Below are 14,615 nucleotides of genomic sequence, written 5' to 3' on the forward strand. Positions count from 1 at the left end.
ACATTACATCATTAGTTTTTGATGTAGTGTTCCATGATTCATTGTGCATAACACCCAGTGCTCCACGCAGAATGTGCCCTGTTTAATACCCATCACCAGGCTAACCCATCCCACCACCCTCCTCCCCTCTAGAAACCTGTTTGTTTTTCAGAGTCCATCGTCTCTCATGGTATGTCTTCCCCTCCTGCTATCTTCTTCTTTTTTCTTTTTTTTTGACATATGTTGCATTATTTGTTTCAGAAGTACAGATCTGGATTCAACAGTCTTGCACAATTCACAGCGCTCACCATAGCACATACCCTCCCCAATGTCTATCACCCAGCCACCCCATCCCTCCCACCCCCCCACCACTCCAGCAACACTCAGTTTGTTACTCCAACTTTATTTCATTTCATTCCCCATGTGGTTTTTAAGTTCTTGCCACAGTTTGCTTCAACTCCCAGAAAAAGGGAAGTGCTTGCCTCCTAGGGCCTTTGTACTTGCACTCCCTTGGTCTGGGAGGCTCTCCCTTGCCACTCTTCTTCTAACGTCAAGCACTTCTCAAACTGCAGGTCATTTTAAGTTAACCTTCTCAGAGACGCCTTCTCTATTTACCTTGTTTAAATCAGGTTCTTCCATGGGACCATAATATCCTACATTCCAAGCACCCTGTTGTTTGCATGCTTTGTCCACCTTAGTATCTGTGTCCTTACTTGACTGTAAGCTGCACAATGGCAAGGACTTTGCCTACCAGGCTCACTGTACACTCAGTCCTTGTATACAGCAATCCGTTGAATTAACTACCATAGGTCACAATAACCCTGAGGCTGCAAGGTCTTGGACAGGTCGCGGAAAACTCTCCTAGATGGCAGTAACAGTACTTCACCAGTTGTTCGGACGGAGGAATAGTTACTTTTAGTGAGAGCGCTCGGTCCACCCGCTACGGCAGTGAGCAGGAAAGGGAGAATTCCACTTGCGAAAAAAGCCAGCTCCTTACCACGCAGCCCAAGCGGAGCTGGGCCCCGGCGACCGGCACTGGACCCCCGCACCCCGACTCTCTCACGTGACTTCAGGCGGCGCGCCGAGTGCGCCTGCGCGGGAGCTCCCGGAAGTGGCCGGATCCAAAGCAGCCGCGAAGAGCTCGTCCGTCGGGTTGTCGGTCCGCCGGTCCGCCAGCTGGTTAGTCCGCGCGTCTCCACTCTCGTCGCCGTCCCGCGGTCTGTTTGGCCCGAACGGCGGCCGAGGTCCTCGCCATGGCGACGTTTATCTCGGTACAGCTGAAAAAGACCTCGGAGGTGGACCTGGCCAAGCCGCTGGTGAAGTTCATCCAGCAGACGTACCCGAGCGGCGGGGAGGAGCAGGCCCAGTACTGCCGCGCGGCGGAGGAGCTCAGCAAGCTGCGCCGCGCTGCCCTCGGCCGCCCGCTGGACAAGCACGAGGGCGCTCTCGAGACGCTTCTGAGGTGGGCCCGGGGGCGAGCGATGGGGAGGTGGTCTGCGGCCTGCCGCCCCCGCTTCTTCCTCCGCCTTTCCCGCGTCCCTCCCTCGCACCCACGGCCGGACGGGGCCGCCCCGCCCTGGCTTGGCCGGGCGCGTAGGTGTGGTCTGCATTCCTTCCTGGTGAGCAGGAGCGGCCCCGCAGGCCACCACCCACGCTGCCCACTCGTCCTGCCGGCCCGCCCCAGCCCTTGGTCGGCTGGGACTCAGTCCTTCGTATACCTGCGAGGAACGGTCTTGCCACATTTTCCCGGAAATAATTTTCTTCACTTCTTTGGGGTCTCCGAGACTCCACCCTTCCCCCATTTTTGCATCATCGCTAAACTTTCTTGGCCAGGTTTAGATTTCATAATAGTAGTTGCTTGAGGGAAGTGAGAGAAGTGGGCCGCTGGAACAAACGTCACTTGAAATGTTCACTTGAAATGAGCTATCTTCTTAAGTTCATCATAATCAAATGACGGAGAATTCCAGAGGTTCGGAGATTATTTGAAATTAAGCTCCAGTGACAGAACGTTCAAGATAAGTTGCTTAAAATCAGTTTGTTCGCAAGCAGGTATGCACATAAGGGAGTGAATTTGTTATCTTACAAATGCTTATTGAGCTCATGCTGTACTTAATGAGGGTTCTGTTTGTGGTACTTTTCGGATAGGATGACAACATTTTTATAGTACTTTATCGTTAAAAATTTTCTTTTGCCTACTTGGTACGTAAGAACATAACTCTCCTTGTTTCACAGGAGAAACGGCTGTATTAGGATGAAAAGAAAACCCAGATTAGTTTGTTCTGGTGTCTCAAAAGTCTAGGAATACTGCTGCTTTAGCTTTAAACATCACTGGAGATCATCTTCTGTTGGTGATGATTCCCTAAATTTAGGTGAGCTTTGTTCCTGTATTGGGAGACATTGTCTCCCGCAGCTCTACTGTGATTACAGTGGTCCCTAATACTCAGGATCTTAAATGAGAGAGTGCTTTTCTCCTTATCTCTGGTGAAAGTCCTTGGGAGGTCTCTGATTGGGTTGACTTATGCCCATTTATGATAGTGGGAAATAGGGGAAATAGGCTAATTAAATTGTCCTTGTCTGAGTCATTCTGCTGGTTTAACTTTTCCATCCCACATGGATCAAAGCGTTATTAATATGGACGGGGGAAGGGCTGGTTCCCCAAAAGGAGTCTACTGAATAGATTCCTCAGAGAGATTATGACCCTTTGGTGTCATTTTTAAAGATATGACTATTGGGTTGCAAAGATCATTAGTTTGATAACTTAGTTTGAGCATTTTGTTAAGGTAACCTAGGAATTCTTAGTCATTTTTTAGAACTAACATATTTTAAAAAAACTCCAAAGTGATTTTTATGCAGACAGGAATAGTATTCAGTGAGGATTTTCCATTAGTAATATTAAGAAACCATGGATGTGGTATAACTAACACTATGGTAACAGTCTTGTTAAGTAGATTAAATTTGGTCCCAACCCTTTAAGGAGCTTGGAGGGTTCAGAGACAATTGGTGCATAGTTTTAAGACTAACAGAAAAGAGGCAATAGTGGATGGTGGTTGTGATAGGGTTCTGCTGTGAACTTTTAAAACTTCATTCATTTTTTCAATCCTTTTATTCTTTTTTCAGGCATAAATGTGAGAACTATTCCTAGGTACTAGGGCTGTTCCGGAGATAGTCTCTTTGAAAGTAACCATGTTTCATCAGTCACTTCTATATTATCCTTTTCTAGCCCATTCATTGAACATCTATATATATTTTTTCACTTCTTGCCCTTCTAGTGTGTTAGGATAACCTAACAGGTATACTATAGTCTATTAAATTTTAACATGGAGGTGTATATAAAAGTTCCTTGGGTATGTAAAAATCAAACAGTTGTGAGATGTTCATTCAATCAAGCAAGCAGAATATCTTCCTTAATTTTTTAAAAATTTTATTATTTTTTTAAAAGTAGGCTCCACACCCAATGTGGGCTTGAACTCATGACCCTGAGATCAGAGTTGCATGCTTTACGAGCTGAGCCAGCCAGGTGTCCCTGGAATATCTGCTTTAATAATTATATTTGGGTAATTGTATAAACTGAACATTAATTTACATGTTTTTAATGTAGTGAACTTTTATTTTTTTAAAAAAGTGTTTATTTATTTATTAGAGCACGTGTAAGTGCGAGTTGTGGGAAGGGGAGCGGGAGTGGGAGAGTGACTAGCAGACTCTCCCGCTGAGCCAGCTGAGCTCAGAGCCTGATGCAGGGCTCATCCCATGACCCTGAGATCATGATCTGAAATTAAGAGTTGGACGCTTAACTGACTGAACCACCCAGGCGCTCCTAACTTAATGAACTTTTTTTTTTTTTAAAGATTTTGCCCATTTATTTGAAAAAGAGAAAAAGGGAGAGAGAGAGCACAAGCAGGGGGGAGCGGCAGGGAGAGGGAGAAGCAGACTTCCCGCTGAGCAGAGAGCCCTACTCGGGGCTTGATCCCAGGACTCCGGGATCATGACCTGAGCCGAAAGCGGATGTCCGCCTGACTGAGCCACCCAGGTGCCCCACTTAATGAACTTTTATTTTATTTTTTTAAAGATTTTATTTATTTATTTGAGAGAGAGAGCACATGAGAGGGGGGAGGGTCAGAGGGAGAAGCAGACTGCCTGCCGAGCAGGGAGCCCGATGTGGGACTCGATCCCAGGACTCCAGGATCATGACCTGAGCCGAAGGCAGTCTCTTAACCAACTGAGCCACCCAGGCGCCCCTTAATGAACTTTTAAATAAAAAATTTGAATCAGAAGGTTGGAGCTAACTTCTAAAGAATGGAAGCTAGCTTGGTAAGTACTAGTACACAGCACCATGTAGAGGTCCCGTGATGGACTTGCTTTTTTTATCATTACTAGTATTAAAATTTCCTAAAATACACATTTATGAGTATCATTGAGAATGAACATCATCCATTACAAAGTGGCTTTAACTGAAAATTGATTAGAAGAGCTTTGGTAAACTTTAGGGTGATCAGAGAGGAACCATGCTTTTTGGTGAAGGAAACTTCAGATATCAGTGTCTGTGTCTTTTGTGGCAATTAGGTTTTTTTAGAGAGAAAGCTTCCAGTGTCCTTCCATGAAAAAGCCTGGCTGTCAGCTTTGTGAAATTTGATCAAGGGGAATGGAGGTTGGGGATTTCAGCCATCATACATGCAGTCTTTTATATTATCTGGTTTAGTGTGACACCTGTATTAGGGTTGTATTTAGCTGCATATACGAGATCTTAAATTATCAGTGAGTTAAATTATGATTGTGTTCCTCTGTAAAAAGTTGGTGGATAGGTCTGGGGCTGGTATAGTGGGTCTGTGAAGTTCATCAGGCTCGATTGTCTTCCAGCTATCTGCTCTGTGAAACCTAGAGTCGTCATTCTCAGGGCCCAGATAGTAGTCATACCCAGGTTTCAGATAATAGGAAAGAAGAAGGGAGAAAGGAGGCAGAGGGCTCAGTTTCCAGAATGTTTCCTGGAAACTGCCCCACAGCACCCTGCTCATATGTTATTGGCTCTTAACATATATCCACATCTCTTAGAAGGGTAGGATAGAAAAGGAAATTTTTATTAATGGCAGCCATATACCCACCTGAAATCTGGGGTTCCATTAGTAAGGAAGAAGGAGAGATAATGATGCAGGCAGTTAGCAGTTCCAACCATAGCCTCTCAGGCCTCATCCTCCTCCCCACTTAGCTTGATCCCCACCTTAGCTGTGCTTCATATCCCTAACATTTTTCTCAGAGTACAGGAGGTGGGAGCCTGAAGGTTTCTTCCAAAGATTTTCAACCATACCTTCTGTTCCCAGGCTCACACTAAATTCCTTTCTTGAGTGGTACCTTATGTTTCTTAATTCAGATCCCTTCTGGCTTCTCTGGGATAATTTGCCTTACATTTTGTTAGCTCCTCCCCTTTAGGCAGTCAGATTTTCAGCTTTCTCTCTTTGCTTCATTCATCCACTTTTCATCTTTTAGAAAATTTCTGAAACCTCTTGTATGCTATTGTGTTGTTTCCCATTGTCTTTCTCCTTGTGCATTTACATCTTTCAAATTTGTATTTCTTTTTTTTTTTAAAGATTTTATTTATTTATTTGAGAGAGAGAGAGCACATGAGAGGGGGGAGGGTCAGAGGAGAAGCAGACTCCCCGCCGAGCAGGGAGCCCGATGCGGGACTCGATCCCGGGACTCCAGGATCATGACCTGAGCCGAAGGCAGTCGCTCAACCGACTGAGCCACCCAGGCGCCCGTATTCCTTTTTTTTAGTGGAATTTTGGGAGGTAACAGAGAAGAATGTTTATTCAGATCTCTGGTTAACTGGAAGAGAGTTATTGTATTTTTGGCTCTTCACAGTGGTTTTATCAATTTATATTCCCATCAACAGGCATATATGAGTTTTTTGTTCCTCCACATCCTTGCGGATTCTTGCTAGTTAATTTATTGCTTTTTGCGAAATGATGGATGAGTGATGGTATCTTGTTTTCGGCTGCATTGCCCGGATTTCTCTGAGGTAGAGCATCATATATTTATTTACTGGTCACTTAGTTTCTTTTTCTGTGAATGGCCTTTTCTTTTTCTTTGCCTGTTTTCTGGGTTGCTTTTTTTTTTTTTTTCTTATTGATTTTTAGCATTTTTTTTTTTTTTATATTTTCTGGTTATTTATCCCTTTTCCCATTATGTATATTGGGAATATTCACACCTGTGTATTGTTTCTTAATTGTGTTTATGATACCGTTTGTCATACAGAAGTCCTTGCAAAATGTTTTATTTTCATAATCGGTAGTTGTAATTTTTTCTTATTCGTAATGTGCATGTGTTACATGTGATTTTCTCCCTCGATCAGATCTGCTAAGGTTTTGGAGCTACCTTTTATTTTTTTAAAGCAAGTCAAGGGGCGCCTGGGTGGCTCAGTTGGTTAAGTGTCTGACTTCGGCTCAGGTTATGATCTCAGGTCCTGGGATGGAGCCCAAAGTCGGGCCCCCTGCTCAGCCTGGAGTCTGCTTATCCCTCTGCCCCCGCCATGCTCTCTCTCTCTCTCTCAAATAAATAAATAAAAATCTTAAGTGTATGTTTTTTGGTTTGTTTTCTGCCTTTGTCATTCACTTTTCTTTTTCCTCTTTTTGTATTGAGTGGTTAGCTTTCCCCCTCTTTTGTTTTTCTAATACATTTTTAGGATTGTATGCTTTTTCTCAGTCTGCTTTTGGCTACATTCATTGGTTTTGATATTAGTATTTTCATTGACATTTATTTTTTTAATAGTTTGTAATTTTAGTTTTGTATTAACTTGAGTCGTTTATATAGGTCTTGTAAAAATTCTAAATTTGTCATTCTCTTGTGAGTTAATGTTTAGTTTGTTGTGTTATGGTAGTATCGTTTTCATTTGTAAAAGGTACAGTTGATGGAACTAGTCTTGTAATTTCTGAATTCTTTTTTCAAATGCTAGTGTTTTATAGGTCAGGAAAGAAAATACTGCTGTTCCATTTTACTTCACAACTGTTGCTTACATTCTGATTGTTAATTTGGGGGTGAAGATATTGAGATAATTTTAGCGCTAACGACATTACTACAAATTTGTTATTCAAACCGTGTGGAGGAAATAAAGATACGTAATAGTTGGCTCTTGGTCTCAAAAAGTATCTGTACTTGGCTCAGTAATTTTATTCTGCATAGATGAATAAACCTAATTTCTTTCTAAGATTTTATTTTTTGAGAGAGAGCACGCACATGTGCGTGCTTGTGCACGGATGATGGGGAAGGGAGAGAATCTCAGACTGTGCGCTGAGTGTGGAGCCCCACTTGGGGCTCCGTCCAATGACCCTGAGATCATGACCTGAGCTGAAACCAGGAGTCTGAAGCTTAACCAACTGAGCCAGCCAGCCTCCCTTGAATAGACGTAATTTAAAGGAAGATTTCAAATCTGATTTTTCTGTTTTCTATTTCTAATAAAAGAACTTGTTAGGACTGTTTTCATTCTGTGTAACCTTAAAGGAGAATCTTCTGCCCACAGGAGGTTTAAGGCCATACAGTTGACTTTGTGGCAGAATTAGACTAAAATCTTGACCTCTTGACTCCCTGACTAGTTATTTTTTACTATACTCTGCTGCAGAATACTTCATTAATGATTCTTCATGTGATAAATTGGGTGAAGAAAGAAGTGTGAAAATAAAGTTGCAGAAGGATCTGTTAACTCTGACCAATAAGTGGTCCAGCTCTTTGGATTCTCTTGTTTCTCTCTGGTTGGTGGTCAGGAGTTGCACAGCCCTAAGTAGTGACTGGAGCTGTATAGGTTATGTGAATTTGCATTTCATTGTCGCTTTGGCCAATGTGGATTGGTTGTTCTCAATCTCCACATGTTCCCCCGAAACTTTAAAACTAAAATTTCTTTCTCTCTCTCTCTTTTTAAAAAGATTTATTTATTTATTTTTGGGTGGGGGGAGAGAGAGAGAGAGAAAGAACAGGTGCATGCGCATTAGTCAAGAAAGGGGCAGAAGGAGAGGCTTCAAGCAGTCTCTCTGCAGGGAGCCTAAATACGGGGCTTGATCCCATCACCCATGAGATCACAACCTGAGCTGAAACCAAGAGTTGAATGCCTAACTGACTGAGCCATCTAGGTGCCCCTAAAACTAGAACTTCTTTTTTTTTCTTTAAACTTTTGAAGAAAGCTTTATCTTTTTTTTTTCTTTCAAGATTCCATACTTGTCAGAGAGAGCAAGCGCACAAGCAGGGGGAGCGTCAGGCAGAGGGAGAAGCAGACTCGCCGCCGAGCAAGGAGCCCGATTCAGGACACGATCCCAGGACCTCAGGATCATGACCTGAGCTGAAGGCAGACCCTTAACCAACTGAGCTACTCAGGTGTCCCTAAAACTAGAATTTCTGATGGGAGTTTATCCTATACCTGTCTTTTGTATATTCGAAGAAATGAATTCCTTTCCTAGGGTTCCCCCTGCCCCCATGAACTTTTAAAAACTGAGCCATTGGATATTTGCTCTAAAGTGACTGAGTTTTATAAAATTACCGGAGAACATATAAAGGCACTTCTGAATAGTTGCAGATAATCTGTAGCTACCATTTATGTTACATGTACTATATATCAACACTATTTTAAGTATTTAGTATGTATTGTATCATTTTCCTCATGCTTAAATTAAATGAGGTATCACCTCACATTAGGAAGGGTTTGGAGAGGTTATTTATCACTTGCACTCAGTCACACAGCTTTGAGTTGGTGGAGTTGGGATTCAAACTAAGGGTTATCTGACTTGCAAGCCTGAGCTATTGCCCACTGTGACATTGTACCTCTTAAGCATGATTAGGGTTTTATAATTGACTAAAAAATTACTTATTTCTAAAATATTAAAGGTACAGGGGTGCCTGGGTGGCTCAGTCGTTAAGCGTCTGCCTTCGGCTCAGGTCATGATCCCAGGGTCCTGGGATCGAGCCCTGCATCGGGCTCCCTGCTCCGCGGGAAGCCTGCTTCTCCCTCTCCCACTCTCCCTGCTTGTGTTCCCTCTCTCACTGTCTGTCAAATAAATAAAATCTTTAAAAAAAAAATTAAAGGTACATACAGATTCTTTGTAGTATTATTTCCCATAATCAATGCACTTTTTTTTTTTTGCTAACTCTGGTATAGGACACTGGCTTTCCTTCTTCCTACTTGTGGAAAACTTGCAGTGTAGGTCTACTTTGTTAGAGGTATAGCCTAAGCTAGAATCTGCTGATCTAGTAAATCATATTTAAATGATAGAGAGGTGGGTAGATTCTCTTGTTTCTGCTCTTGTTGCCTCTCTAGGAATTTTGAGACCTGAGATTTAGGCTGAATTACAAGGGGTGGTATGATGGAAATATATCGAAGGAATAATTCATTGTATTTGGTGCTGTAGGAACAGCATTTTAACTGCAGTTAGCAATGGTTGCTTTCCTTGAAAAGCATTAGTTGGTGTCTCTTGAGTTTACTCCATGTGAATCAGATATTGTTGATTTCCAACGACTGCCCTCCCATAGTACTTATTTTAAATTACATAACCTGTCCTGAGACAGCTATTTTTGGGGATTCCATCATATAGCTTCTAGTCATTTAAATATAGGCTATAAATGCACTGTTTCCCCACACAACTTAAGTTTTGAGGTTGACCCCAAAAACTTTGAATAGAGTAGGTGTAAAACATTTAGGACATTCTGTTTAGCCTTTTTTTTCCTGATCCATTTGCAGAGGAAGTAGCTTTATCTCCTACTACTTCCTTTCCTGCTTGCTTTAGAGCCGAAGTCAGCAGACTAAGGCCTGCCCAGCTGCCTATTTTTGTGTTGTCCATAGCTACCACTCTAGTGGATTAGGGCTGTGAGCCTTGGAGACCTCGCTGGAGTGTTCCATCGACCCCTTTATTCCCAGTGCCTGCCTCCCTGGCCATTGGCTGCACCTCGCTGCTGCCCAGGGTTTGCTCTGGTGCCACCTACACGTTGCAGTGAATGTAGAATCTCAGACTGGGGATTGGTGACTCAGCACATTGCCTTGTCCCTAGCAGCTGAGCCAGCTGCCCAAGTTGAGATGGCTGGGCTCTCTGGGAGAAGAGAAGGGCGTGCTGGAATTTGGGTGTCACTGGGGCAGAGAGTGAAGCTGATTGCGTTGAGTACTATCTACCCTCCCTCCCCCCATGGCGCCCTCTCCACCAGACTGGATACTGGACACTCTTCCTTTGGAAATGGCTCCAGCTAATGACCTTGTACCTAGTGTGCTCACCATCTGAGAGGGCCTGTCTTAGGTAAAAAGGATATGGGTTAGGCAGGACTTTTCTTTCTTGTTATATAAGGACCTACATTTTATCCTTGATTTTGCCTTTTGCTTGGCAAAGCCTATGATAGCCCTTCTCAGAAAAAGTTTGTAAATCCCCACTCCATAGCCATAGGAGACTTCTTGCTGTGCCATGAACACCCTCAGGCACACTGCTGCCTTCTGTTGCTTCAGGCCCTTGGTACTTGCTATTCTGTCCTTATGGGCATGTTCTTTAGTAGCTCCTGTTCATTATCAAAACAGAGAATCTTGGGTTTTACTTTTCAGAGATAAGAAAAGTTACTTTTTTTTAAAAAAGATTTTATTTGACAGAGTGAGAGAGGGAACATACGCAGGGGGAGTGGGAGGGGGAGAAGCAGGCTTCCTGCTGAGCAGGGAGGGGATCATGACCTGAGCCCAAGGCAGACGCTTTAATGACTGAGCCACCCAGGTGTCCTGAAAAAAAGTTACTTTTAAAAAAACTTTGCATTTTACTGATTGATTTGTTTGGGGTAGCAATAAAATAGTGAGCAAACAGACCGAGTCTCTGCTGTCAGGGAGCTTAGAATCCTTTGAGAGAGAAGACGTTAAACATAATTCCACACTGTGCTAAGTTCTATGAAGGAAGATTCAGAGGCCTAAGAGATTATAAAGGGAGAGGGGAACTAATTTAAAACAAGAGTTAGATAGACTGCCCGTATCACTTCTTTTTTTTCTATATATTTTTAAAGATTTTATCTTATTTTTTAAGATTTATTTGAGAATGAGAGGGTGTGTGTGCACATGAGTGGGGGGAGGGGCAGTGGGAGAGAATCTTTTAAGCAGGCTCCATGATGAACAGGGAGCCCAGTGCAGGGCTTGGTCCCATGACCCATGAGATCATGACCCGACCGAAACCAAGAGTTGGAAGCTTAACCCACTGAGCCACCCAGGCACCCCTGCTCCACTTCTGCCACCTGTGTGGAACGACGTGGTCCATGCTACCGTCATCTCTCGACTGGATTACAGTAATAGCTTCCTGACTGATTTCTCTTCTGCTCTTGCACAAGTGCAAGTCCGTTTTCCACTCAGCAGTCATGGATGGTGACTCTGTGAAAATAGGTTAGCTCATGTTACTCTTTTCTCCAAACTCTCTGATGGGTCCCCTTCCTACTCTGTATAGTAGAAGCCAAAAGCCTTAGAGTTGTACTCAAGGCATCATTAGTACTTTGATTTCATCTCCTTCTGTTTTCTCCAGTGCTTGTTCTGTGACCTTACTGGCCTCCTTGCCATGGCAGGATATTTTCAGGCATACTCTTGTCCCAGCTTCTTGGCACTTGATCTTCCCTTGACTGGTAATGCTTTTATCTCACTTACCTGCTTGCCTCATCACATCACCTCCTTCATGCCTTTTCTGTTATTCATGATGTTTTAAATTATTAAATTTTTTACTTCTATATATAGTCAAGTGACCACATGTAGTGATTTAAGACTACAGTCTTCTCACATCACCCTGTATAACACCTTGTCCTTCTTTTTCTCCATAGCACTTATCTACTATACTATATTTTTATTTTTTTATTTTTTAGGATTTTATTATAGAGCATGAGAGAGAGAGCACGAGCAGGGGAAGGGGCAGAAGGAGAGGGAGAAGCAGACTCCCCACTGAGCAGGGAACCCGACAACGTGGGGCTTGGTCTCAGGACCCTGGAATCATGACCTGAGCCATAGGCAGATGCTTAACCAACTGAGCCACCCAGGCACCACCCTTATGCTATATTTTTCTTAGCTGTCTTGTCTCACCCTCTAAAAGTAAGCTTTACAAGGGCTCAAAATTTTAAATGTTTATTTACTGCTGAATTTCTATGTCTTAGAACTGTGTTTGGTGCATAGTAAATTCTTAGTATGTATTTGTTGAATGGATGAGTGAATGAATGAGGGAAGACGTTTTCAAAGATTTATGCATTCATTTGAGAGAGAGGGCGCCTGAGCTGAGTGGGGGAGGGGCAGAGGGAAAGAATCTCAAGTGGCCTAAGTATACCTTGATTTCATGATGCTGACTGAGATCATGACCTGAGCTGAAATCAAGAGTTGGACGCTTAACCCACTGAGCCACCGAGGCGCTCCGAGGGAAGACTTTTTTGATGATATATCAGCCTGGATAAGAAAAGTGGAGAATTGTGATGGGAAAAGTTTCCAGAGAAAAAAAATTTCCAGGGTGAAGTCCCTAAGCCAGGGGAGAGCATAGACTAATGACTAAAATGTGTAGTGAATATTCTCAGATGAGGCTGGAGAGTTAAATGATGGCTAGATAATGCCAGAACTTGTCAAAAATTTTGTATGTAATTTTAAGTATAATAGGAATCCATTAAAGGGTTTAAGCATTTAATACTTCAGAGTTCATTTTTTTTTCAGAGTTCATTTTTTAAGTACAAGAATACTCTCCTACATAACCACAGTACAACTTTCAAAATCAGGAAATTAACATTGATTGAATATTATCATTTAATCCATAAAACACATTCAGATTTTGCTGATTCTCCCAATAATGTTGTTAGGCACTGAGTAATGTACAGATTTGGGATCTAGTCCAGGATCCTGCGTTGCATTCAGTTGGCTCTTTAGTGTCCTTCAGTCTGGAACAGTTCTTCCATTTCTCCTTGTTTTTCACAACCTTGACATTTTTAAAGGGTACAGGCTAGTTTCTTTGTAGACTGTCCCTCAGGGTTTGTCTTATATTTTCTTGTAATTTATGCATTTTTGGGCAGTACTACCACCAAAGTATAGCTGTTTTGTGTGTGTGTGTGTGTGTACACAGTGTGTGCGTGTGCTCGTGCATGCATGTCAGGAAGAACTTGAAGTTGATTTGTCCTATGCTGTTAACATGTAACTTTTATCACTTGCTCAGGGTGATGTCTGCCAGTTTTCTTGACCTTACAGCTAATAAGTATGTTGAACTAAATCATTAGTGAGTACTTTGTAGGGAGATACTTTGAGTCTTTGTAATACCCTCTTTCCATCATATTTTTTTGCTTTAGCATCCATTGATGTATCTTACCTGAAATAGATACTATATTCAGAAAGGTGCCAAATGCTTCTTTTTCTAACTCTGTTTTATATTCTAGTGTTATTAGTTGGCATTGTACAGTAGGGTAGTCTTTCCCTGTTCATGCATTTATTTTATGTGCTTCAGATTGGTGTTCTTATTTTCCTCAATGGGTTATGATTTGTTATTTTATTTAAATTTTTTTGAACTTGGGTAGCAGGAGCCCCTTAAAGCTAGTTCTTGTGTCTTTGACAAGTTCTCATTTTTTGGGTACTTCCTTAACTATCTGACATAGCAAGATGTTTTAGGCTTGAATTTTGAATTTTCTTGGTCTCAGCCAGAGCGTTACTCATTTGGGGTCTAGGTGTGCTTATTGCTACTGAAGTGTTATTGCTTCTAGGTCCTCTCAGTATATACGGTTAGGAAATACACTCACACACACATTTATACCTGTTTTTGTATTTCTCCACTATATTAAAAAAATAATTTCACACTGATACCTCCAATTCCAGGCAGAAGCCACAGAATTTATTCTAGCCATCTTTCTTTCCGTATTTGTAACTCCTTTCTCTGATAGTTAGAAACAGCCTACATTCCCTTCAGTGTATTTAATTTAATTGTTTAATTCTTTCTGTTCATAACCAAACTCATGGCCATGTCAGCCAAAAACTTTGTCTCAGATGTGTTGCCCCTCCCCCTGAAAAATTTACGTTCTAACCATAATGAAACAGTATGGTTAGAAACAGTTATTGGAATGATAGCTCTGAGGAGGGGTGGGGTGGAGGGAGGAGATAATAGGGAAAGGAGGAAAGATTACAGGCCAGTTAGAAGGCTTGGCCTTGGATACTCCTAACCCTCCTTGCTAGCTCAAAGGTCAGCCTGATGAGGGAGAAGACTGCTTCATGTTTGATGATTGTTCTGGCTGCTGTGTGGAGAATAGATTGAAAAGAATGAGAAAGGGCACCTGGGTGGCTCAGTTGGTTAAGCGTCTGCCTTGGGCTCAGGTCATGATCCTGGGGTCCTGGGATCAAGCCCTGCATTGGGCTCCCTGCTCAGCGGGGAGTCCGCTTCTCTCTCTCCCTCTGCCCCACACCCAGCCCCCACACATGCTTTCTCTCTCAAATAAATAAAATTAAAAAAAAGAGAAAGGACTCAAAGGAGACAGGGAGGTTGGCTGGCAGACTTTTTTGATTAGTCTACTTTAAAGGGAGGGTAGAAGGTTTTTTTTGGTTTTTAGGTTTTTTTGGGGGGCTTAAAGATTTTATTTATTTGAGAGAGAGAGGGACAGAGTTGAGTGTGAGCAGGGGAGGGGGAGGGGCAGAGGGAGAGGGAGAAGCAGACTCCCTG

At 42.6% G+C, this 14,615-nt stretch overlaps 1 protein-coding gene across 2 annotated transcripts in view; it reads left to right on the forward strand.

Annotated features, from left to right (window-relative positions):
• Positions 1–351: 351 nt before the first annotated feature.
• Positions 352–14,615, forward strand: part of LOC113916615 (programmed cell death 6 interacting protein) — an 83,833-nt gene continuing 69,569 nt past the window's right edge. For both annotated transcript variants that reach the window (XM_027583200.1, XM_027583201.1), the window contains exon 1: positions 352–1,441. In XM_027583200.1, the coding sequence (XP_027439001.1) occupies positions 1,233–1,441 (209 nt within the window). In that variant the 5' untranslated portion in view covers positions 352–1,232. The remainder of the gene's footprint in view (positions 1,442–14,615) is intronic.

Source organism: Zalophus californianus, chromosome 1, assembly GCF_009762305.2.
Source record: "Zalophus californianus isolate mZalCal1 chromosome 1, mZalCal1.pri.v2, whole genome shotgun sequence".
Lineage (NCBI taxonomy): Eukaryota > Metazoa > Chordata > Mammalia > Carnivora > Otariidae > Zalophus > Zalophus californianus.